Genomic DNA, 25414 nt, shown 5'->3' with positions numbered 1-25414 from the left:
TGCTTAATTAACTTAAGATTCATAGTGCTGTACAGCTTAGAAGCAGACCCTTGGTCCAGATCATCCATGCCAACCAGACATTCTAAACTAATCTAGTCCTATTTGCCAGCATTTGGTCCATATCCCTGTAAACTCTTCCTTTTTATGTACCCATCCAGATTCCTTTTAATTGTTGTAATTGTACCAGCCTCCTCCTCTTCATCTAGCAGCTCGTTCCACAAGTGCACTGCTCTCTGTGGAAAAAAGTTGCCCCTTAAGTCCCCTTTAAATCTCTCCCCCCTTGCCTTAAACCTATGCCCTCTAGTTTTGGACTCTACCACTCTTGGGAAAAGACTTTGGCTATTCACCCTGTCCATGCCCCTCATGATTTTATAAACTTCTATAAGGCAGCCCTTTGGCTCCAGGGAAAATAGCACCAGCCTATTTGGTCTCTTTCTGTAGCTCAAACCCTCTAACCCTGGTCACAATGACTTTTGTCCGAGGTGAAGGTTACATTTTTTTATTGTACTTTTACCTTCTACTTCAGTAATTAGTAGCCATGTACATACCTTTGGGTGCAACGCTATCCTATTGTTATCATCTGAATGATGTCTATGCACTTCTATTTCATACCTGGCACTCTTTGTTCGAAGGTTGGACGTGCAGCTGTTGCAGCTAAACTTGTACAGCAGCATCTTGGAATTTTCTGCAAGTTTCCAAAGGCATGATAAACCCGCAGAAGTAGGAGCAGAACTAAGCAATTCAGCTAATTGAGTCTGCTCTGCCATTTCATTGTGCTGATATGTTTGTCAACCCCATTCTCCTGCTTTTACCTGTAACCCTTCATCCTCTTACCTATCTACCTGGAACCTATTTATCTTTGTTGTCAATGCATTCAATAACTTGGCCTTCCTATGGGCTCAGCCTCAGTGTCCTAGTCTGTCCGACTACTGGAAGTATCGTCTCCACGCCCATTCTATTCAGGCCTCTCAGTATTCTGGTAAGTTACAGTCAGATTCCCTCATCCTTCTAAACTCCAAGTATAGACCCAGAATCCTCAACAACTACTCATATGACAAACCCTTCATCCCCAGGATTGATTCCCTCAAGCGCCAGCACGTCCTTGGATTTGGGGCCCAAAACTGCTCAATATTCCAAATGCGGTCTGACCAGAGCCTTAAAAAGCCTCAGCAGTGCATCTCTTGAAATGAATGCTAGCACTGCATTTGCCTCCCTAGCTGCCAACTGAACCTGCGTGGTTAACCTTAAGAGAATCCTCAATTAGAACTCCTAAGTTCCTTTGAGCTTCAGACGCCCAAAGCCTTTCCTCGTTTAGGAAACAGTCTGTGCTTTGATTCTTCCTCCGAAAGTGTATAATCTCTCTTTTTGACATTGTATTCCATCTGCCATTCCTTTACCTATTCTTCCAGCCTGTCCAAGTCCTTCTGCAGCCTCCCCACTTCCTCAACACTACCCTGTCCCTCCACCCAGCTTTGTGTCATCTGTAAGTGCAGCAACAATGCCCTCAGTTCCTTCATCCAGATTGTTGATGTATAATGTGAATAGTTGTGGTCCCAACACAGATCGTGGAGGAACTCTATTAGTCGCTGGCTGCCATCTTGAAAAAGACCCTTTTATCTCTAGAGATAACACAGTGTGGAGCTGGAGGAGCACAGCAGGCCAGGCAGTATCAGAGGAGCAGGAAAGCTGATGTTTCGGGTTGGGACCCTTCAGAAATTTCTGCCTGGCCTGTTGTGTTCGTCCAGCTTCACTCAGTGTTATCTCTGACTCCAGCATCAACAGTTCTTACTACCTCTTTCTGTAGTCTGGTTTCTGTCAGTCAGCTAATCCTCCATCCATCCCTGGGCTGTTATCTTATTTAGCAGCCTTGTGTGTGACACCTAATATCTTTAACAAATGCATTTATTTTTCAGTTGCCATGAATTCTAATTCCTTTTTGTTTGACAAATAAATCTTAAAGGATTTCAAATTAATCTTACAGGCCTTCACTGAAAAATATCCCACTTCCCTCCTGATAAAGGGTGATATCCAAAACATTGACTGCTCCTTCGCTCTAGATGCCGCCTGGCCTGCTGTGTTCTTCCAACCTCCTGTTTGTCTGTCTTGGATTCCAGCATCTGCAGTGTTTCTTTTTGTCTCTATATTTGTAATTGCTGTAATGTCACACTTTGTTTTCTTTTCCAGGGGCTATTCCTCTCGATGATCCCAGTTCATTGAATGGTCCTGTGCCAATGGTTAATGTAAAATCCATGTACAGAAGTTCCTGCTTCAGTGAAGATCAAATGGCCAAGCCAATAAAGGCCTTTACAGCAGACTTTGTAAGACAACTTTTGATTGGTCTGCCAACCCAAGCCCTTGGCTTGACTCTTTGCAGTTACATCAGTGCTCTTGGTGTGGACATTATTGCTCAGGTAGAAGCCAAAGACTTTGGTGCTGAAAGCAAGGTCTCTGTGGATGACCTTTGTAAGAAAGCAGTGGAACACAATATTCAGGTTGGCAGATTTTCGCAATTAGTTATGAACAGAGCCACTGTTCTGGCCAGCTCATATGACACTGCTTGGAAAAAACATGACCTGGTTCGCAGGTTAGAGACAAACATTGCATCTTGTAAGACCAGTTTTCAGAGGGTGCAGATACAGATTGCAATGTTTCAGGTAAGCTCTTGATTTATGTTTTTACGTTTTTTTTGTAAAGTAAAAGCAAAGTATAGGGAGTACCCATTGTTTGAACTATCTCCTTTTGACATTTTTATTTAGAAATGTCCAGTTTCATGCACAGTTGGAGCTGTTAAATTCCATCTTCCTCTACATTTAGCTGACTTCATAAACATCAAACATGAAGAGTATTCCTCTGCTACAACAGAACAACTTGACCCTCTGAAACTCCTTTTGGAAAAGATTTGTATTCCCATTTCTGATATGTACTATCTCAGGCAGCTCTTGATTATTCCTCAAACTAATTTGAAATTAGATTAACTGTGTTTGAGCAGTTCCCTATAAATTATTGGAGTGGGCTAACAATGAGGTAGATTCTTCTGAGAGATGTCCAGATCAGAGTTGGTTTTCTTTATAAGATTGAAATTATGTGTGCATTTAGAAATAATTTTTAAAAACCCTACATGCTGTCCTCCTTTACATTAATGTAAGATCACTCTTGAGTACTCAGCATTAGAAACTTTTCCATACAGTTGAACATCTTGCGTAAAGATGCAAACTCATTAACAGCAATATTCTCTATATTTTTATATTTTATGGTCATATAATGAATAATTGATCTGTGCTGAATATTGTTCCATTCATTCTAACAGTGGCAGCATGAAGATATTCTCATCAATAGAACCCAACCTATTTCGACAGTTACACCTCCACCTCGCTCAGGCATTCTATCTAATATGAAAAAGAAACTGCACGCACTTAGTCAGCTGGAGGTTTCCATTGCTACTGTGCAGGTAAATGTCTGTCATTGTGGCATGGGCAGGATACGTTTCTCTGGTGTGACTGCTGTCAGTCAAAGCTGAACAATTTTGTAAAGTAACCATTATCTGAGATAACAAGATGTGGAGGTGGATGAACACAGCAGGCCAAGCAGCATCTTAGGAGATGCAAAAGATGCCTTTACGACAAAATGGGTATTTTAAAAGAATATAGAACAGTACAGCACAGTACAATCCCTTTGGTCCACGATGTTGTTTTAACCTATTATCCTACTAAGATTAAACGACCCTGAATACCGTACATTTTACTATCCTCCATGTGCCTATCCAAGAGTCTCTTAAATGTCCCTAATGTATCTGACTCCACTACCACTGCTGGCAGCGCATTCCTTCCATCCACCCACCACTCTGTGTGAAGAACCTCCCTCTGACATCTCCCCAATACTTTCCTCCAATCACCTTACAATTATGCCCCTTGTAATAGCCATTCCTGCCCTGGGAAAAAAGTCTCTGGCTATCCACTCTATCTATGCCTCTCATCATCTTGTAAACCTCGTTCAAGTCATCTCTCATCCTCCTTCACTCCAATAAGAAAAGCCATAGCTCCCTCAACCTTTCCGCATAAGACCTGCCCTCTAGTCCAGGCAGCACCCTGGTAAATCTCCTCTGCACCCCCTCTAAAGCTTCCACATCCTTCGACCAGAACTGAACACACTGTTCCACTTCAAGAACACAATATTTGTCGCTTCAAGATAGAAATCCTGAAGTGAGTAACCATGAGTCAAAGCTTGCCAAGCCAAATAAATTTATCCAGGATTAGAGACTCTGATTATTGCCTCAATTATAGAAATTTAAAGACATTTATGTTCTTTAAATTTCAGTGATGAAATATTTGCCATTTCTTGTCTTTTTTAGTTGCCTAAAAGTAGGCTGCTATAAAAATGACCAAAGCTTATTACTTAATCATTTTATCTAACAAATATTTAATCCCACAGGAAAAGTTGGCAGCTTTAGAAGCTAGTATTGAGCAGCGTTTGAAGTGGGCTGGTGGAGCTAATCCTGCTTTGGCTCCTGTTCTGCAAGATTTTGAGGCTACTATCACTGACAGGAGGAATGTGGTCATGAAGGAAAGTCAACGAGCAAACCAAGTATGTATGACGTTGTTCAAGAGTCATTACAAAAGCTAAAAACACATTTTGACTTAAGCCAAGATGGTGGTTGAATATTTTGAGTGAATCACATCAGCATTACTACTTGAGTGTTTCCTGTGTTGTAAGGGCACACACTGCTTTCTTTCCCCATTTTTGCCTGTGTATTTTGACAAAACATCAGAACAATTCAAAGCTAATATTTGTTTGAGATATTTATTATCTATCCCTAATTGCCCTGAAGACAGTGATGGCGAACTAGCACCAAAGTGCAACCACAGAACTCTTTTTTTTTGGGGAGGCAATTCCACGATTTTGATCCAATGACACTGAAAGATCTGCAATTTAGTTCCATCTATGGATGGCTTTTGGCTTAGAGGGGACCTTCCTGTGCGTGTGCCACCTTTTTTGTCTTTTTTGGTAGAAATTAATGATTGGAAGGCGCTGTTGAAGGAGTCTTTGCAAGTTGCTACACACAACTGCCACTGTCTCTCTGGTGGAGTGAGCCAATGGTGAAGGTGTTAGTTGGGATGCCAGTTAAGTGTACTTAGTGAGTGTTGTTGGGGCTGCACTCATCCAGGCAAGTGGAGAGTATTCCATCACGCTCCTGACTTGTGCCTAGTGGATAGGCTTTGGGCGTTCAGAAGAAGAGTTACTCACTGCAGGGCTCCTAGCCTCTGGCCTGCCTTTGTAACTGCAGTATTTATATTTCTAGTCCCCTCCAGGGGGATGTTAATGGGATTTCAGTGGAAGATGGTTAAATGTGCTCTCTCCGGCATTATCCGGCATTTGTGTGGCTTGAGTATTATTTGCCACTTAACAACCCAAGTGTGTAGCTTTCCAAAAATGGACTTTTGCTTAAAAGGATCAAGGATTTCCTCTTTAGCATTGTTAACAATGTTTCCCATTTCTTCAGGTGACTTTCCTCTGTAGCACAATACTTCATTTTGAAAGTTTGCGAACCAGGACACCTGAAGCCTTGAGTTTGGATGCAGCGTTGTTTGACTTAATTAAGCGGTGCCAACAGATGTGTTCATTTGCATCACAGTTTAGCAGTTCAGTCTCAGATCTTGAACTCCGCCTGCTTAAACGTTTGGTAAGTTGAAAAGACTTTTTTGTTCCAGTAACTGTAGGTTCTATCTCTGGATGGTTTTTGGCTTGGAGGGGAATTTCCTGTGCATGTGCTACCTTTGTCCTTTTAGGTCATAGAAGTTTATGGTCTGGAAGTTACTGTTGGAGCCTTGGTGAGTTGCTGCAGTGCATCTTGTGGTTCCTACACACTGCTGCAATTGTTTGTCTCTGGTGAAGGTGTGCACCTTCACAAATAATCAATTTCACTTTCAATAAAAACTTTTGAAACGTTGTCATGTATTGCGCAGATCCCCGTTTAAGGAAAACCACTGTAGTTGAAACTTTCTAAAGCTGTTGGCTGATGGTAACATTCAAGCGTCTTGATACATTTTAGATGCTGTTGAGGCATGCATATTAGAATTCAGATGATTAAATATTTCATGCAAACAGCCTACTGTATGAAGCTCTCAAGTCTTATTCCTTTATGATAAAAGTTGCTGCATTTTAAAGAATGAGTTGTAACTTGAGATATTTGACATTATATATCTCTTTGCTTTATTCTTCCTCTGCGCCCTGTTTCCCAGCTATCTAAATGATCTCTCCACTCCTCTGCCCATCAATGTTTGGCAGAGAGCAAGAGTAACTGACCTGGCACTTTTCAACCAATTGTCTCCATTTCTTGAACAACACATGAAGAATAACCAGATAATGCTTCATTTCCTGATAATAAAATGTGAGGCTGGATGAACACAGCTGGCCAAGCAGCATCTCAGGAGCACAAAAGCTGACGTTTCGGGAAGGGTCTAGGCCCGAAACGTCAGCTTTTGTGCTCCTGAGATGCTGCTTGGCCAGCTGTGTTCATCCAGCCTCACATTTTATTATCTTGGAATCTCCAGCATCTGCAGTTCCCATTATCTCTAATGCTTCATTTCCTCTTCAGTTTCTCTTATTTCACCTCCTCTTCATGTTTACTGGCATGATTGGGAATTTGTGTGGCTAGTTTGTGATCAAAACAGATTCAAAGTTTTTCTACCACGGGCATGCAGCACTGAGCTTTTGAAATATTTATGGCAACACCACGACTGTCGCCCCCTCCTCTTAATCCTTGGCCTCTACAAAACACTCGAGCAACAACAGCATCCTCTTCCACAACTCTCACGGTGTTGTGTTGCTAGACTCCACGTGTAATTCCAGTCTTGGCTGTCCCCGTGCAGACCATCTCAATTGTAGCTTTACAGCACCTCTCAGTAGTTGTACCCTGCATCAGAAGTTTTATGCAAATTTAGAAATGGCGTGCTTGATTCCAAAGTCGAAATTGATTTGTATATTGTGAATAAGAGCAGCCCAAGCACAAGTCCTTTGGATCATTTGGTCTGAATTGCAGCTCTTTGCCTGTAGTCTGAAAGCAGGGAATGTGTTAGTTAGCTATCCATTCCACACTACTTGTTCCCTGACTCAACATGCTTTCGTTTTATTAATGGGAAAGAGAGAAAGGAGACTTGATTTAATCTAAACTTTGAAGTTAGTCCAGCTTGGTATTTATTCATCATGTATTCGGGCAAGTTACACAAAATTTTTATCTTTGGGCTACGCTAATTTGTAACCATTTGCTTGTGGGTTAAACAGAGTTTTAAATCCATGCTTATTAACCTGCATTTATTACAAAGCTGTCATTCTCACCAATACAGTGATTTAGGATTAACACTGGTGTAATGCAGCAACGTGAGAATAACACCTTCCACACCGCCCCATACAACATTCCAACTGATCTAATCAATAAATCATCAGCTAAGATTTGACAGCTAGTCATCTGGGAGCATTAGCGTTGCCCATAGCTTGCTTAGTTCGTAGATGTAAATTTATATCATCTAAGTAGAATATAAGTTTCATGTTTCTGTATTGTACATCCATTTCAGCCTGACCAGTCCATATCTTTGTTTATCTTCACTTAAATTCCTGCCTGCTTGTTTCATTATCTGGAATTAGGATTGAAGCATTGTAGCAGCATAATATAATCTACATGCTGCCAGCAATGACGCACAATGAGGTTTTGGAGACTGAGTGTAAAATTTTGTTGCACTGATTAACTGATTCTGGAAGTGTAGTCTCATGGAAATGAAATTATAAATACCCAAAACAGCAGAAATAGTGTAATGTTTACTATTTCTTGCAGGCTTCCAGTCTTGAACATCCCATAGGAAGTTCTGAATGGCTTTCGTCTGCGCACAAACAACTGACTCAAGATATGTCAACCCAGAGGGCAGTGCAGTCTGAGAAGGAGCAACAGATTGAAGCAGTTTGTGAAACGATACAGTCGCTAGTGGATAACATTAAAACTGTGCTTACTGGCCATAACAAACTATTGGCAGATGTTAAACACCTACTTAAAGCAATGGCAAAGGTAATGATCTCATTTCAATTTTTTTGGGCGGGGGGGTATATGGCTGATTTCGCTTTTGAAATTTTATTTGTACTTTCATGGTCGGCTGACTATTACGTGTAATCTCCCTATCTGATTTAACTCAGGTTTTTCCAGAAGGTCTGTGGGGTTTATAAGGTTTGTGGGGTTTATAAGGTTTATATTTTCCATTCTTTCTTGAAAAAATTAATGTATTTTGCTAACCATTCACAGAAATACGTAGCGCCAGTCTATTGGTTCTGTAGGTTAATAGACAATGAAATATTGTAATAAAAGCTGTGAGGTAGTGGTGCATGGTTGTAGGAACCTCTTCCAAGTTGTGTTGTAGATGTTGACAATACTGATTTTTGTTTTTGTGCTTTGGATTGTTGGCATTGGGCTTCCTTTACAAGTGGAGGATCAACTTGTAATAAGTGTTGGGGAAGTTCACAGTGGAAAAATCAGATCTTGTGACAGCCAGTATCATTGCCTAAACTGTCTTTTTTACTGCATACTTTGAGAATTTGATACTATTTTGATAACTACTTTGATAGTTTAGAATGAAGATGATCTGAACTATTTGACAAAAATTTGTGGTTTATTGTGTAGTGTGTTTCCCGGAGTTGATTAGTTTCAGCACCTTAGTTTCAGGTGATCAAACCATCCACCTTTCCAGGAGAGTGGGTCATTGCTCACATTCGAATTGAGGCTTCCACATGAGTAAATGAGTAAACAGCTATTTGCCCAAATGCTTGTTAGAACATGACAGGTAAAATTGGGCTGGAATTCAGTCAGGCCAATAGTGTTTTCATCTCACCTGTTGGAGAATTGATGGGGAAGGTGCACCCGTTTTCTTGGGAGAGACCCAATGGGACAGAGTGCCTGCCAGGTTCTTGATCTTCCCTACAAGTGTCAGAACTATAGCCAACTAGCAGCTGTTCACTGCTGCCAGTGAGTGTGCTGGTTGCTGGCAGTACTGCACTCAGCCAGTCGCTGAAAGGCCCTACCAGGGGCACAAGGACAAGGATGGATGTTGGTAACTGTCCTTCTGCCTGATCTCAGCTTCCCTGACTTGGTCATCAAGTCCCTGACGGTGAGGTCCCCACTCCGCTCCAAGAGACTGATGACAAGCTGGATAGAATTTACTGGGCTGCCTTCCAAGACTCGTCGTCATACAGTACAGAAGACGCCCTTCAGTCCATCAAATCTGTCTGAAAATTACACTACCTACACTGGCCCTACTTACGCGCACTAGGCCTATAACCTTTTGAGACCTGTGCGGCCTCCCTTTAACCACCGGAGGCACCACTATATTGTGCTGGCCTCAAGTCTAATGCAGGCCAGTAGATCATTAATTAGCCTGACTACATCCCCCCCAGTGGATTCCAGTGTTAGCCTCTTCCATCCTGTGGCCTAATTAGGGACATTATCCAAAGACAGGAGGCTGACACAGGATCTCTCGCTGTTAAGTGAGCTTGATTGCATTCCCCCCACCATGATGGCCTGCGCTGCATCCAGCCCATAATTTTTGCATATCACTAAACATTTCACAAGTCATTAAACTTTAACCTGTTCCATTTGTGAAAGTGGTTTGAATTGATTTGCTTGTGTTTGCAGATGCAACAAGTGAAAGTTAATCTTTTGGAGATGTTAGGAGCTATGATGCTGGAGAATCTGAGATGACAAGGTGTAAGCTGGATGAACACAGCAGGCCAAGCAGCATCAGGGAGCAGGAAAGCTAACGGTTTGGGTCTGGACACTTCTTCAAAAAAGTCAGCTTTCCTGCTCCTCTGATGCTCCTTGGCCTGCTGTGTTCATCCAGCTCCACACTATCTCGGATTCTCCAGCATCTGGAGTTCGCGTTATCTCAGAATTTAGAAAACTTAATTATTGGAAAACTTAACCAATCTGATACAGCAACTCGGCTAAGTAACTGTTCCCATATAGTAACATCCCATAAAGCAAGCCCCTTGCAAAAACAATTCAAACACAGATTTTTATAAGCAGGAAGGAACAATATCCAGAGAGCGCCAGTTTGGAATCATTTACTGAAGCTTGCAACCCTTCTACTACTCAAAACATTTAGTGACTGCCACAGGTTTTTAACAAGACTGAAACCCTGAACTGGGACAACTGACCATTCCCCTTCCATTGTTAAACTGTCGTAGCTTTCTAAGTCCCTAGACTCCTTGGCACCTCTGACTTTCAAGAAAAACCCAGGTCAAAATAACCTTTTTTAAAGTGACGGCATCATCATACTGTTTACTTGTAGCCTTTATGTTTATATGTATGTTTAGTCTTTGTTTTGCTGTATTTGTACTTAATTCGATCAAGGTTTTGATCTTGTGACTTTGTTTCAGAATTAAGACAGTGGTAATAGCTGTTTTTCAGATCGTTAATTTACACACGATGGGTAAAATGCGCACACTGTGCATTCTCACTTGCATTTTTGTAAATCCACAGGCAAATCTGGATTAAGTGGTTAGGTTTTCAGCAAATTCCTAAAGGGATTTTTTTAAATGCAAAGAAATGACCTTATTCTGTTCAGCCTTTGGATTAAGCTTGTGAAACAGGAGGACTCTCGCTTCATGCTAGGCCAAGTAGAAAGTGAGATTGTTCCAAAGAAATTTTAAAAAATGTTGACCAAAATATCTGATGAGAACCCTGGTCAGAAGAACCTGAGACTTGGACAACTTCCTTTTCAAGCTGACTTGGTTAGTTGTAGCCCAAGCGTCTGTTGACACCCGAGAACCATCTAGTGCTGTATGTCACATGTTCATAGTCTCAGCGATATCGACGTCCTGTTAACAGCTGAACTGGCCAGTAGTTCAGTAATCAAATCAACAATGACAGAAAAATAGAATTGGGTATTCTCTGTAAAATCGTACTTTGATTTCAGCTGTGAATACATAATCTCCAACAGTCATTCTAATGACCACTGCTGGTTTTGTGTTAACGGGTTCCACTCTCCATGAACTGGACTGTTACAAAAGCTAATTCCACATTCCAGACTTCTGGCTCACATAGGGGGAATTTAATTCACTTTGTCTTGATTTGAAAGTGCTTTCAACTCTGGTGTCCATTGTGTGCAAACTAACTGGCAATGTATCTCTTGGTATCCCTTTTTTTAAGAGAAAAAAATCTCTGTTCATTGTCAATGTCCATTGCAGGATTTTTTTGATAATCTGGTTTCTCAGCATGGAAGCACAATAGTTTCCTAAAGTGACCAGCCATTGCAATCATTCGGTAAAATGTTTCTAGTTCTGTTGTATAAATCATTGGAACTGGCAGCAAATATATCTAGCATGGGGAAACACTCTTGTGAAAAGAAAATAATGTCTTCTCATTTCTTTGCACCTATTAAAAGGATGAAGAAGCAGCTCTGGGAGACAATGAAGATGTCCCCTATGAGGACAGTGTGCGTCAGTTTTTAGCTGAATACAAGTCTTGGCAGGATAACATCCAAACTGTGCTGTTCACAATAGTGCAGGCCATGGGACAGCTCCGAAGTCAGGAACATGTTGAAATGCTGCAGGAGATTACGCCAACTCTAAAGGAAATGAAATCTCAGAGCCTAAAGTAAGGAAGATATTAAAATTACTACAAGTTATACAACTTGTCTTGGCCCTTTGATTTTACCAACCTTTAAAGAACTGTCTTTCGATACCGGTCATGAATGTGTTGTGAACAATTGAAGGATGCTAATTTTGAGGAAATGCATCAAATGAAGATGTCCAAAAGTTGGCCATTTGGATATTGCTTTACACAGATCACTGTCTTGAACCTGATGTTCAGTTGTTGGTATCAGGGTGAAATAGTTGCAGTGAATTTTTAAGATCTTTATCTTTAAAGCTTTTTAAATCTTCCATAATTTATTCACCGCTGGGCATACGTGCTAACTTGCGTCAATTTACCTTCGCTTGGTTTGTCATGCATAGTTGATTTACGTTCATGCCTTTCAAATATTTTTACATGACCCAGCGCGCACAATATTTTCAAAAGGTTCGTTTACAGCCTGCACAGAACTTTTAGTTTACAACATGGCTGTGCAGCTTACTGGAAACTATTATACCCAGTCTCTTGAATAATGTTGAATGTTGCAGTAATGTGTTAACTAGTATTCTCAAATTATATTGACATAGTTCAGTTAAGAATGTTTAACTATAAATTATAAAATACTGAACACTGGTGCCATTGCCGAGCATTTTTCCATAATTGGGTCTCTATTTGTCCGTAATTTTGCATGACTTTTTCTTTTAAAATTTATCCTAGAGTAGAAATTGTCATCATACTATCCATATTGTCCTATCCATCTTTCAGTTTTAAGGTACAGGAACTCATGGAGAGAAAACGATGCTTTTTCTTAGCGTGTTGGTTGGGTTGCTACCAGGGAGCATAGTTCAGAAGTTATCTTGGCAGCAAGATAATATTCCATTTCCAAGTCAATGAGAACTCAAACCTGCAACCTTCAATCTACCTCAAAAGTGAACATTTGTAGAAAATGGATCAATCTATTGTTTGTTATAATGACCTATTATCATGTATTCTAATTATTCAGGACCTAATCACTGACTCATGGATAAATGGACCTTTACCATCTGACACTAACCCACATAAGTCAGGAAGGTTCTGTGCTTGGTCCCTGATCTGTGCACAGTTAGTTACTAGTGAGAATGTCAGTATGAGCTTCCCTAATCTCATGAGGTGAGAGGCTGATAGGGAGAGATGTGTTTGAGTGGGCATCAGATGAAGACAGGATTCAGCGTGGCTACAGTCTCCTCTCCCTGCTTGCTGGGGGTCTGGAGGACTGGATAATTGTGCTGTTTGTCCCTAGAATCAATTCCCCTTGTGAACATTTACCTTCAACAGGAGAGCAGAGCAGGGGATAGAAAGAGAAGCATCCTATCAGATTTACACATGAGATAATGGGAACTGCAGATGCTGGAGATTCCAAGATGATAAAATGTGAGGCTGGATGAACACAGCAGGCCAAGCAGCATCTCAGGAGCACAAAAGCTGACGTTTCGGGCCTAGACCCTTCATCAGAGAGGGGGATGGGGGGAGGGAACTGGAATAAATAGGGAGAGAGGGGGAGGCGGACCGAAGATGGAGAGTAAAGAAGATAGGTGGAGAGGGTGTAGGTGGGGAGGTAGGGAGGGGATAGGTCAGTCCAGGGAAGACGGACAGGTCAAGGAGGTGGGATGAGGTTAGTAGGTAGCTGGGGGTGCGGCTGGGGGTGGGAGGAAGGGATGGGTGAGAGGAAGAACCGGTTAGGGAGGCAGAGACAGGTTGGACTGGTTTTGGGATGCAGTGGGTGGGGGGGGAAGAGCTGGGCTGGTTGTGTGGTGCAGTGGGGGGAGGGGATGAACTGGGCTGGTTTAGGGATGCAGTGGGGGAAGGGGAGATTTTGAAACTGGTGAAGTCCACATTGATACCATATGGCTGCAGGGTTCCCAGGCGGAATATGAGTTGCTGTTCGGTTGCAGGAACAGCAACTCATATTCCGCCTGGGAACCCTGCAGCCATATGGTATCAATGTGGACTTCACCAGTTTCAAAATCTCCCCTTCCCCCACTGCATCCCTAAACCAGCCCAGTTCATCCCCTCCCCCCACTGCACCACACAACCAGCCCAGCTCTTCCCCCCCACCCACTGCATCCCAAAACCAGTCCAACCTGTCTCTGCCTCCCTAACCGGTTCTTCCTCTCACCCATCCCTTCCTCCCACCCCCAGCCGCACCCCCAGCTACCTACTAACCTCATCCCACCTCCTTGACCTGTCCGTCTTCCCTGGACTGACCTATCCCCTCCCTACCTCCCCACCTACACCCTCTCCACCTATCTTCTTTGCTCTCCATCTTCGGTCCGCCTCCCCCTCTCTCCCTATTTATTCCAGTTCCCTCCCCCCATCCCCCTCTCTGATGAAGGGTCTAGGCCCGAAACGTCAGCTTTTGTGCTCCTGAGATGCTGCTTGGCCTGCTGTGTTCATCCAGCCTCACATTTTATCATCTCAGATTTACACATGATGTGCTTTATTCACAAATAAGGAGAACAGCAGGACAGCAAATAACCATCTATTTCGTTAACCCCCAATTCATATAGCCTGAGTGTAAATTCACAGTTCGCTTGCCTCTGAGGCAAGTGTCTGCAAGTTCACCAGTGATTGTGATATTTAGCAGATTCCTATCACTTCCATTTGCTTTGTCAGTTGTAGCTTTTGTCCTTGTCTTTCAGCATCTACAACGATCTTGTGAGCTTTGCATCTCCACTTGTCACAGATAAATCTAATGAGTGTTCGAGCCCAACTTCTGTATCTGCATTTCAGCCCAGTTTTGCAGCAGGTAAGCATTTATGTTCAACTTCGTACTGATTTTCAACCTTGATTTGCCACTCTTTGAAGTAGTTTTGACAGTCGTCAAGAAGTCTTTGAATCTTATGACATGCATTTATTACGTAATGATTAATGATAAATTTCTTGTGGTATAAATTGTGTTCATTTGAAATTGGTATTCTGCATTTCTGCTGATGAGAGCAAGATGAAAAGGTTTGACAGCACGCCGTCTCTTTTTAACAGGATTCTGCTGTATGAAATTTCACTTCACAAACACATTACTTTGAACTCAGTCAGTACAAATGCATTCAAATGGAATCAAGTAGATAAATGGATTTGTATTGTTCAAACAATAGAAATAGAATGGAAATCTAGAAAATGGGAGCAGGAGTGGGCCGTTCAGCTGTCTGGGTCTGCTCCACAATTTAATGTATCATAGCTGATCATCCAACTCAGCGTCTACTTTATCTCCTTATCCTTTGACCCCTTTAGTCGTAAGAAGTATATCTTCACCTTGAAAATCTTCAATATAGAAAGAGCAGTGATTCTACTTACCACAACTCTGAGTGAAATTACCAACTTTTGAATTTTAAGTTTTATTGTAGAGTAGGTGGCTACTCGTAACAAAGTTGTGATTGGACAAGTTCATTCTCTCCTCTTCCTGCAAGATTTGAGTATAATTTTTATTGCATTTGTCTAGGTTACATTAGAACACTGGTCTTAGAAGTGAAAGAACAGTGTGCTTAATCCGTTGTGCTGTCCTCCATCGCGAAATATAAACTTTTTCTTTTAACCTATTACTTTCTACAAGTAAAGCAAGCTATTGCTTTAAGTACCCAATAACTTGTCCCTGCAGCGGTTCGGAGCAGTACAACTCAAAAGACACAACCAGAAGTAATGTCACAGAATGCACGGAAGATGGCACAGAGAAACCTGGCTGCTTCAGCGAATACTCCACCAGGAACATCTGTAGGGCTGGGCAAGAATGTTGCTCCAAGTCCTAAGAAGGCAGCCAGAGATCCCAAGACTGGGAAAGGTAAGTTTCCTTTTGCAAACAGATTGCTGTTTACATAAAACCATAACCCTAATCCTAACCCTGTCCCTTTGTAGATATTTGGACTATGTGGACACTGTTGTACATTTAGTGGATTACCTGAAAGTGAAATATTGCAGATGCTGAAAATGTGAAATAAAAAAACAATTGCTGGAAATCCTGAGCGCCACTGACGTCATCTATGGAAATAGAAACACGTTTGATATTTTTGATTGACCTATTGAAATTCTTTTTCTTCATTTCAGTCGATGGCTGACCTGTGTATTTCCAGCGTTTTCTGTTTGCCTTTAGTAACAATTGTACTTGCTAAGATGTCTAATTTAAGTCAAATTGGAAGGTGCGTTTTTTTAAAACTCTTTTTGCCTTTAGCCGTTCAGGAACGGAATTCCTATGCTGTCAGTGTGTGGAAGAGAGTGAAGGCCAAGTTGGAAGGTAGAGATGTGGACCCCAACAGGAGAATGACTGTTGCTGAACAGGTACAGCATTGTCATGGCATATTTGTCTTTTTGATGTGTATTTTTTTAATATAGAAAACTTAACTCACTGTTTTTGCATATAATAATGCTTTTAAAATAGAAAAGCACCTTAGATTTACAAGATAATCTGATACCAATAGTAATGGGATATTGGGGTGGTGACAAAAAGCTTGGTTCAAGAGACAGATTACAAGGAGGTTTAACGTTATGGAAGAAGAGCAATGGTGTTGGTAGAAGAACAGTTCCAGAGCATTGTGCTATTTCAGTAGATGGCCCAGCTCTCAGTGGTGGAGCGGGGGTGCTGTATAGGACCCAAAGGTGGAGGATTAAATTTCACATTGGTATGAGAGGTTCAGAGCTGAGTTTGAGGGGGGGAGAATGAATGAGAACAAAGTCACTTGGAGATTTGAGAGGCTTAGGGTGTTGAGTCGGCAGTACTGGAGTGAGGCAGGATGTCAGAGGCTGGCATAGTGAGGAAACAGGCACGCTGAAGTGATAGAATGCAAAAATGAAAGCTGGCGATATGAAGGTGAAGGTTAATTTTACAATAAATATTTAATGTTCAATTCTGGAAAACGCTAAGCATTATCTAATACAATCATAGAAGCATCCAAATTTAGGGCAGGAGTAAGCCATACAACCTTTTGAGTTTGCTCTGCCATTCGATAAGATTGTGGTTTATGGCCCCAACTCCACTTGCCTGCCTATGCTGATAACCTTTTTAGTTCCATGTTGGTCAAAAATCTGTCCCCGTCTTCTTTTTGTTTGTTTCTTTAAAACAAAAATTCAATGGCCCAGCTTTCATTTTCTGGGGCAGTATGTTCCATAAACCCTCAACCCTTCAAGAGGAAATGTTTCTTCAGACCTCCTCCTCAAATTGGAGGTGCCTTTTTTTTAAACCATGCCCTCTTGATCTCGACTCTCCCCCAAAAAAAAGGCACCCTTGCTTCATCTACCTTCCCTTCTGGATGCTATAAATTCCAATAAGAATCCCCTCATTCTTCTAAATTTTGATGGATACCAGCCCAGTCTTTCCAACCCGCTTTCTTAACATGACTTTTGCCCTCATCCCAATCCAGCAATCATTTGAGTGAATCTCCTCTCCTCTCGGTTCCCTTCTCCAGAAGGGAAGGTAGATGAAGCAAGGGTGCCTTTTTTTTGGGGGAGAGTCGAGATCAAGAGGGCATGGCCTTTTCATTAATAAAAAGTCCAAATCTATACCCAACACTCCAGTTGTGCCACTAATGTCCTGTTTAATTGTACAGTCTCTATCTTGACGTTCCATTTCTCTTGCAATATCAGCAACCTTCCATTGGCCTTCCCAATTACTTGCTGTGCTTCCAAGCTTGCTCCCTGTCGGATAGTCAGGTTGGGGAGTAGCTAGATGTCAAGGAGACCAGAGTTTCTTTTATGAGGCAACAGAGTGGCTTCTTGCTTTCGGTTGTTCAGCTGGGGAAACCTTCAGGTGACCTAAAGATTGTCAGAGGATAGTGAAATGTAGAGCGGTGTCTCATAATTTAGAACAGAAATTAACCTCTATGTATTAATGGGTACCCTCACTGAGGAGCAAAGTTTGAATGTGAAGCGTGGCAGTGTAGTCTCCGGAAGTGACCATGTCAGAGAGTAGAAGTTGTTAATGTTGCTGACTTTGTTGGACCAAGTAGGTGTGGTCCCAACAGAGGACCTCTGATATTGAGTGGGGAACTGATTTCAATCAATTTAAAGAGATATCTGCTAACTTGTCATGTGATCTTAAATGGGAAGATACTTTTATTTGTCAATCTTCACAAGCTGGGTGAATATTGTGAAGCAAAACAAATCTGCTGTGTATTTTTCACAACAGTTGAGCATTAGGCATCCCAAATGAATTACTGCATTTCAAAGTTGCAAATATTGCATGATGTCTGTACAACATAGGTCAGTTTAGAGAGAACACCACTCTGGACCTCGGCCATAAGCAATTGTTGTTCTGTTGGGGCCTACCAAATTTGGGTTCAGCTGATTTCACTGAGTGCACACCAATAGACTACAGCCATTTCAAAAAGGAAGCCCACCACCATCACTAGCTCAAGAGCAACTTGGCTGGATTTGTCTTGGTTCACAATAATCGGGTATTGCTGTTGAAGCTGGGTCATTAAGAGATTTTTAATGATAAGGAAATCAAAGGTTATGGTGCAAAGTTTGCTAAGTGGAGTTAAGACTTGTCAGATCAGCCAAGATCTTGTTAAAAGGTGGAGCAGACTGGATCGGCTGAACGGCCTATTTTATGCTCCTATGCCTTGTGATCCACTGTCCCAGGAGGGTTGAAATTGACAGTCTATCAGATGACATTTTGTGATTCTGAGCCCTTTTAGTATTGTATGATGGGGGAAACCTGATTGGAGAGATTCAAACGTGGAGTTCTTGAAGAAAGATACAAACAGGTTTGGGAGGCAACAACTGGCTCAGTTGAAAAATTGAGGGAGGTTGAAGATGGAATAGAGTTTGCCAAAACAGAGGTCAAGGGTTGGTATTTTATGAGCCAGGTGTTGACAGATTTAAGAGAGGGAGAGAGACGGAGCAGTGGGGGGATTGAGAGAGAAACAACATTGAAGAAAGCAGAGCAATCCCAATAATGGCTAACATTGGAATCAGGTGTTGAAGTTGGAATTTCAATGGGAACAAGGTCTAGAGAGCAGGTGGTGTCTCTTACGGAAAGGTGAGCTCTGAGCATGAGGGGAGATGGGAGAAACCAGAGAAAGATGCAAGTTTGGGGGGGGAGTGAAGAATATTTGGCTAGGTGGGCTAGTAGAAGGAGTGACAAGCCAGCAGATCACATCGCTTTGATCTTGGTGACACAAGTCCATGAACTATGGCGCTTGCTGTTGGAGGGCAAAGGTGCTTAAGATTGCGGTGGGGAAATGAAGGTAGGGCTTATTTCTCTGTATCCCAAGATGATCTTTCTTTATTTGATCAGTTTTAGCAAGCTGGAACAAGGCATGACAGTTTTGTGGTCCAGCTAGATTCACCCATGGGTGGCTAAATTAATTATCTGTCCTTTCAAGTTTGTGTCCCTTTTGTTTAAATGAGTTAAGGTGGAGCTGTACCATTGGGACAGCCAGCATGAGAGCCAAGGCCAATTGAGATGGAGGCAACGGTGTACTTGAGCATAGATAATGTGAGGCTGGATGAACACAGCAGCCCCAGCAGCATGTCAGGAGCACAAAAACTGACGTTTCGGGCCTAGACCGTTCATCAGAGAGGGGAATGGGGTGAGGGTTCTGGAATAAATAGGGAGAGAGGGGGAGGTGGACCAAAGATGGATAGAGGAGAAGATAGGTGGAGAGGATAGGTCAGTCCAGGGAAGACGGACAGGTCAAGGAGGTGGGATGAGGTTAGTAGGTAGGAGATGGAGGTGTGGCTTGGGGTGAGAGGAAGGACAGGTTAGGGAGACAGAGACAGGCTGGACTGGGTTTGGGATGCAGTGGGTGGAGGGGAAGAACTGGGCTGGTTGTGTGGTGCAGTGGGGGAGGGGACGAACTGGGCTGGTTTTGGAATGCGGTGGGGGAAGGGGAGATTTTGAAGCTTGTGAAGTCCACATTGATACTATTGGGCTGCAGGGTTCCTAAGCGGAATATGAGTTGTTCCTGCAACCTTCGGGTGGCATCATTGTGGCACTGCAGGAGGCCCATGATGGACATGTCATCTAAAGAAGGGGAGGAGGAGTGGAAATGGTTTGCGACTGGGAGGTGCAGTTGTTTATTGCAAACCGAGCAGAGGTGTTCTGCAAAGCGGTCCCCAAGCCTCCGCTCGGTTTCCCCCAATGTAGAGGAAGCCACACCGGGTACAATGGATGCAGTATACCACATTGGCAGATGTGCAGGTGAACCTCTGCTTAATATGGAAAGTCATCTTGGGGCCTGGGATAGGGGTGAGGGAGGTGGTGTGGGGGCAAGTATGCATTTCCTGCAGTTGCAGGGGAAGGTGCCGGGTGTGGTGGGGTTGGAGGGCAGTGTGGAGCAAACAAGGGAGTCATAGAGAGTGGCCTCTCCGGAAAGCAGACAAGTGTGGGGATGGAAAAATGTCATGGGTGGCGGGGTTGGATTGTAGATGACGGTTGTGTCGGAGGATGATGCATTGTATCCGGAGGTTGGTGGGGTGGTGTGTGAGAACGAGGGGGGTCCTCTTTGGGTGGTTGTGGCGGGGGCGGGGTGTGAGGGATGTGTTGCGGGAAATAAGGGAGACGCGGTCAAGGGCGTTCTTGACCACTGTCGATGGAAAGTTGCGGTCCTTGAAGAACTTGGACATCCGGGATGTGCGCGGGAGTGGAATACCTCATCGTGGGGGCGGAGGTGGAGGAATTGGGAATAGGGGATGGAATTTTTGCAGGAGGGTGGGTGGGAGGAGGTGTATTCTAGGTAGCTGTGGGAGTCGGTGGGCTTGAAATGGACATCAGTTACAAGCTGGTTGCCTGAGATGGAGACTGAGAGGTCCAGGAAGGTGAGGGATGTGCTGGAGATGGCCCAGGTGAACTGAAGGTTGGGGTGGAAGGTGTTGGTGAAGTGGATGAACTGTTCGAGCTCCTCTGGGGAGCAAGAGGCGGCGCCGATACAGTCATCAATGTACCGGAGGAAGAGGTGGGGTTTGGGGCCTGTGTAGTTGCGGAAGAGGGACTGTTCCACGTAACCTACAAAGAGGCAGGCGTAGCTTGGGACCATGCGGGTGCCCATGGCCACCCCCTTTTTCTGTAGGAAGTGGGAGGAATCGAAAGAGAAGTTGTTGAGGGTGCGGGTGAGTGTGTCGGTGGAGGGGGACTGGTCGGGCCTGCGGAACAGGCAGAAGCGGAGGGCCTTGAGGCCATCTGCATGCGGAATACAGGTGTATAGGGACTGGACGTCCATGGTGAAAATGAGGTGTTGGGGGCCAGGGAATTGGAAGTCCTGGAGGAGGTGGAGGGCGTGGTGGTGTCACGGGCGTAGGTAGGGAGTTCTTGGACCAAAGGGGAGAAAATGGAGTCCAGATAGGTGGAGATGAGTTCGGTGGGGCAGGAACAGGCTGAGCCAAAGGGTCGACCAGGGCATGCAGGTTTGTGGATTTTGGGAAGGAGATAGAAACGGGCCGTGCTGGGTTGGGGAACAATGAGGTTGGAGGCTGTGGGTGGGAGGTCTTCTGAGGTGATGAGGTCATGACTGGTGTTGGAGATGATGGTTGAGGGTGGGGTCATGATCAAGGGGGCTGTAGGAGGTGGTGTTGGAGAGTTGGCATTTGGCCTCGGCGATTGTAGAGGTCAGTGTGCCATACTACCACTGCGCCACCCTTGTCTGCGGGTTGGATGGTGAGGTTGGGGTTGGAGCGGAGGGCTCCCACGATGAGGCATTCCACTCCCGCACATCCTGGATGTCCTAGTTTTTCAAGAACCGCAACTTCCCCCCACAGTGGTCGAGAACGCCCTTGACCGCGTTTCCCGCAACACATCCCTCACACCCCGCCCCCCAACAACCGCCCCAAGTGGATCCCCCTCGTTCTCACACACCACCCCACCAACCTCTGGATACAACGCATCATCCTCCGACACTTCAGCCATCTACAATCCGACCCCACCACCCAAGACATTTTTCTATCCCCACCCTTGTCTGCTTTCCGGAGAGACCACTCTCTCCGTGACTCCCTTGTTCGCTCCACACTGCCCTCCAACCCCACCACACCCAGCACCTTCCCCTGCAACAGCAGGAAATGCTACACTTGCCCCCACACCACCTCCCTCACCCCTATCCCAGGCCCCAAGATGACTTTCCACATTAAGCAGAGGTTCACCTGCACGTCTGCCAATGTGGTATACTGCATCCATTGTACCCGGTGTGGCTTCCTCTACATTGGGGAAACCGAGCGGAGGCTTGGGGACCGCTTTGCAGAACACCTCCGCTCAGTTCACAATAAACAACTGCTCCTCCCAGTCGCAAACCATTTCCACTCCCCCTCCCATTCTTTAGATGACATGTCCATCATGGGCCTTCTGCAGTGCCACAATGATGCCACCTGGAGGTTGCAGGAACAGCAACTCATATTCCGCTTGGGAACCCTGCAGCCCAATAGTATCAATGAGGACTTCACAAGCTTCAAAATCTCCCCTTCCCCCACCCCATCCCAAAACCAGCCCAGTTCGTCCCCTCCCCCCACTGCACCACACAACCAGCCCAGCTCTTCCCCCTCCACCCACTGCATCCCAAACCCAGTCCAGCCTGTCTCTGCCTCCCTAACCTGTCTTCCCCTCACCCATCCCTTCCTCCGACATCAAGCCGCATCTCCATCTCCTGCCTACTAACCTCATCCCACCTCCTTGACCTGTCCGTCTTCCCTGGACTGACTATCCCCTCCCCACCACCCTGCCTATACTTTCCTGTCCACCTATCTTCTTTTTCTCTCCATCTTCGGTCTGCCTCCCCCTCTCTCCCTATTTATTCCAGAACCCTCACCCCATCTCCCCCTCTGATGAAGGGTCTAGGCCTGAAACGTCAGCTTTTGTGCTCCTGAGATGCTGCTGGGGCTGCTGTGTTCATCCAGCCTCACATTTTATTATCTTGGATTCTCCAGCATCTGCAGTTCCCATTATTATGTGTACTTGAGCAGATCAGTAGCTGCAGACGTCTTGTGGAAAATGGTGGACCAAAGACTAAGCATGTTTTATTTTAAAAGCGTAGTTGTAAGTGAATTGGAAGAGGGCTTTATGCAGGAATGGATATCTGAGTGAACAGGGTTGGGGCATAGAAGAAGGATCTAGTTAGCGATTAATCCACAACCATGATCAGAGATGGCTATGTCCTTAGGATGGGGCTAGCAAATCCAAGTGAGATAGCAAGTTCAACGCAATGTGGAGAAGTAGCCAGGATCTTGATTGTGTAGCAGGTTTAAAGGACAGAATGGTCTACTCTTGCTGTCTCTTATAGTTTTTTTTACATACCTCAGGAAATTAAGATACTGTCAAATTTGAGTCATGAAAATTAAATGAATTTTTTGCCTACTCATAATAAAAATGTTAACTAATAGGAGACTGTTTAAATTTGTCCCCAAACACTGACTTCAGTTTTGTTTTAGTTGCTATTGTTGGGTTTTAACCCATACTTCAGTTACGTCAATGTATCAATTAAAAACAAATTCTCACTCATTGTATTTTCTAGGTTGATTACGTGATTAAAGAGGCTACTAATCTAGATAACTTGGCACAACTGTATGAAGGTTGGACAGCATGGGTATGAACTGGAATACAGTGGATCTCTCTGGTTCAATGAGGTCAGGCATCCACCAGAATCAACTCAGCCACAGGCATCTATAGCCGTACCATGGCAGGTGTTGATGTATTCTGGGGCTTAATCTGAGGTAATCTAGGAATCCCCGTGCATTCGGAGTGATTAGTCAGAAGGCTGCACTCAGGGATATGCTTATACGGTCTGCACCCCAAGGTCAAGGGCCACAGCGCCCAGTCTGAATTACTACATGATTGTCTTTCTGTCATACAAGAACTGCAGAAGTATCGAGGGGGTAGGTGCAGAAACGGTTGCTATCCTACTGAGTACAGAGTGATTTTGAAAACCTAAATTCCATCTGCCCTGTGAACATTCGAGTCACAAAGTACTAAACCCTACTGAAAGGTAATTTAGAAAACTGGGGCCCTAAGGAAAGAAATCTCTTTGATTCATGTGATTCCAGTTGGATAATGACTTCACTGGCTGACTTGCCCTTGAAGGTGGCCACCTGGTAAGAAAACAGAGGCTGGGAGAAACTATGGACTCCAGAAGCAGCTCAAAAGTTAAGATTGGATATACTACATGGGACTTGTGTGAGGAAGATGACACCACCCTGATCTTTTTGTTCGCTTTCTCTTATAGGTGTATGCTAGTTCAGCAAAGTGCTTCTCAGATGCCTGTAATTCTGTTTACTGTGATTGAAATTCAGTAGTAGTCATCAACCATTTTAATGTAAACATTTTGCAAGGTGCACAATCTGGAAGACTACATGAAAGCATTGACAAATTCATGGTAAACTAAAGGGTTAGGTGTTTCTATGCATACACTTTAAAGTGCTTTTTTTCCTTCCCGTTTTGTTACTTGGAAATAAACGGTCATGGATATTTTTGTGTATCTTTTATCATGCAGGTTTTGCCATTTGTATGAATAAAAATGCTGAATAAACCCTCAAAAATTTATTTGAAAGTGACTCACCATGACCACAAGTGTTTTTTTTAATTAATCTTGATTCTTTGGTTTGTTTTTGCTCGTGCTTTACTTTTCGTTTTGCTCTTTCTCAGTCAGCGTTATTTTGAGGTGTTTTGAGAACATCTGCCCTTTCTACGCTCTGACAACCTCACTTCTTCATTCTGTTGCTTTTAATTGCCACACACTCCTTGTGCCCAAAAGCCCCCAACCCAACTCGCTCTGATGATCAATGCTGTGTTTCATATGTTGGTGATTTCATCATTTTCATAAGTGCATTGGAGAAATTGCTTTGGATGTTATAAATCACAATGAAGGTTGAAGTTCCTTTCACAACAGTACACGCTCACCCTTATTGTATCGGACTTATTTTTAGCAATGTAGATTCTTAGCTGTATTTTACATTTAGCTGGCAAAAGTGATAAAGAATGTCCATTGGTGGAGGTATATGGTGTGTGGTCCTTTAAAACTGTCAAAAAATGGTTTAACTTCATCTTGTGAAGAAAATAATTTCTCAGCATTATACAGGTTAAATCACACGTGCTTGCCATTATCATTTTGATTGCGGCTTCCTTGCATCTCTTACTAAGTTAAATTAAATGTACTTTTTAAAAAGTTATATTTTGAGAGAATTACAATCTCTCCTCCACCTTGATTTAAAAAAAACTCCTTTTTCCAGTCCCCATCATGAAACTGTCCTCCAGCATGAAAGGCTGCAGTGGACGAGATCTTGCTTGAATTTCTTTGACATATTTTACTTAGCCAGCTGTCAGTAAACAGTAAGCAGTAGAAGCTAATGTTTACTGTTGAGGATTTTGTCCTCTCCCACTAAGGGATTCCCAAACCAAGTGCGGTCATGAATGTGCAAAACTGATGCATGCAGACAATAGATCAAAAACGTCAGTGAAACCTAACTCTGAATTTGAAAAGGAAGTTCGGTTTACTCATTTTGGAACAAATGAGCTGCTGAAACCTCTCTATAACACTTTGCCGTCCTGATAAATGTATAATTGATTGACCGAAAGTTGCACATTTAATTAGGCATCTGGAGCAATGACTAAACTTCAAAAGTACTTCATTGGCTGTAAATCGGTTTAGGATATCCTGAGGTCGTGTAAGGCATATGTAACTGCAAATTCTTTCGTGGAGAAAATTGAATGGGAAATGGTGCGTTTGATATCTGTACTTGAATATGAAATCCTGTTTGTATTATGCACATTGTTTATAAAAACTCAACTAATTGAAATGATAAAATATTGTACTGCTACGATTTACATCCAGGACCGTATTTCCAATAAATTTATTACATTCACAGTGA

General features: G+C 43.4%; 1 protein-coding gene across 2 annotated transcripts in view; it reads left to right on the top strand.

The window, feature by feature from the left end:
- Positions 1 to 25414, top strand: part of smg1 (SMG1 nonsense mediated mRNA decay associated PI3K related kinase) — a 182014-nt gene extending 156600 nt beyond the window's left edge. For both annotated transcript variants that reach the window (XM_048551867.2, XM_048551868.2), the window contains 10 exons: positions 2185 to 2654; positions 3308 to 3448; positions 4429 to 4581; positions 5498 to 5677; positions 7826 to 8053; positions 11418 to 11629; positions 14284 to 14390; positions 15237 to 15416; positions 15804 to 15910; positions 23065 to 25414. In XM_048551867.2, coding sequence (XP_048407824.2) covers positions 2185 to 2654; positions 3308 to 3448; positions 4429 to 4581; positions 5498 to 5677; positions 7826 to 8053; positions 11418 to 11629; positions 14284 to 14390; positions 15237 to 15416; positions 15804 to 15910; positions 23065 to 23142 — 1856 coding nt within the window. In that variant the 3' untranslated portion in view covers positions 23143 to 25414. The remainder of the gene's footprint in view (positions 1 to 2184; positions 2655 to 3307; positions 3449 to 4428; positions 4582 to 5497; positions 5678 to 7825; positions 8054 to 11417; positions 11630 to 14283; positions 14391 to 15236; positions 15417 to 15803; positions 15911 to 23064) is intronic.

This window comes from Stegostoma tigrinum, chromosome 23, assembly GCF_030684315.1.
Source record: "Stegostoma tigrinum isolate sSteTig4 chromosome 23, sSteTig4.hap1, whole genome shotgun sequence".
Classification (NCBI taxonomy): domain Eukaryota; kingdom Metazoa; phylum Chordata; class Chondrichthyes; order Orectolobiformes; family Stegostomatidae; genus Stegostoma; species Stegostoma tigrinum.
Note: the sequence above shows the minus strand (reverse complement) of the source record. Positions and strands in the feature narration are given on the sequence as shown.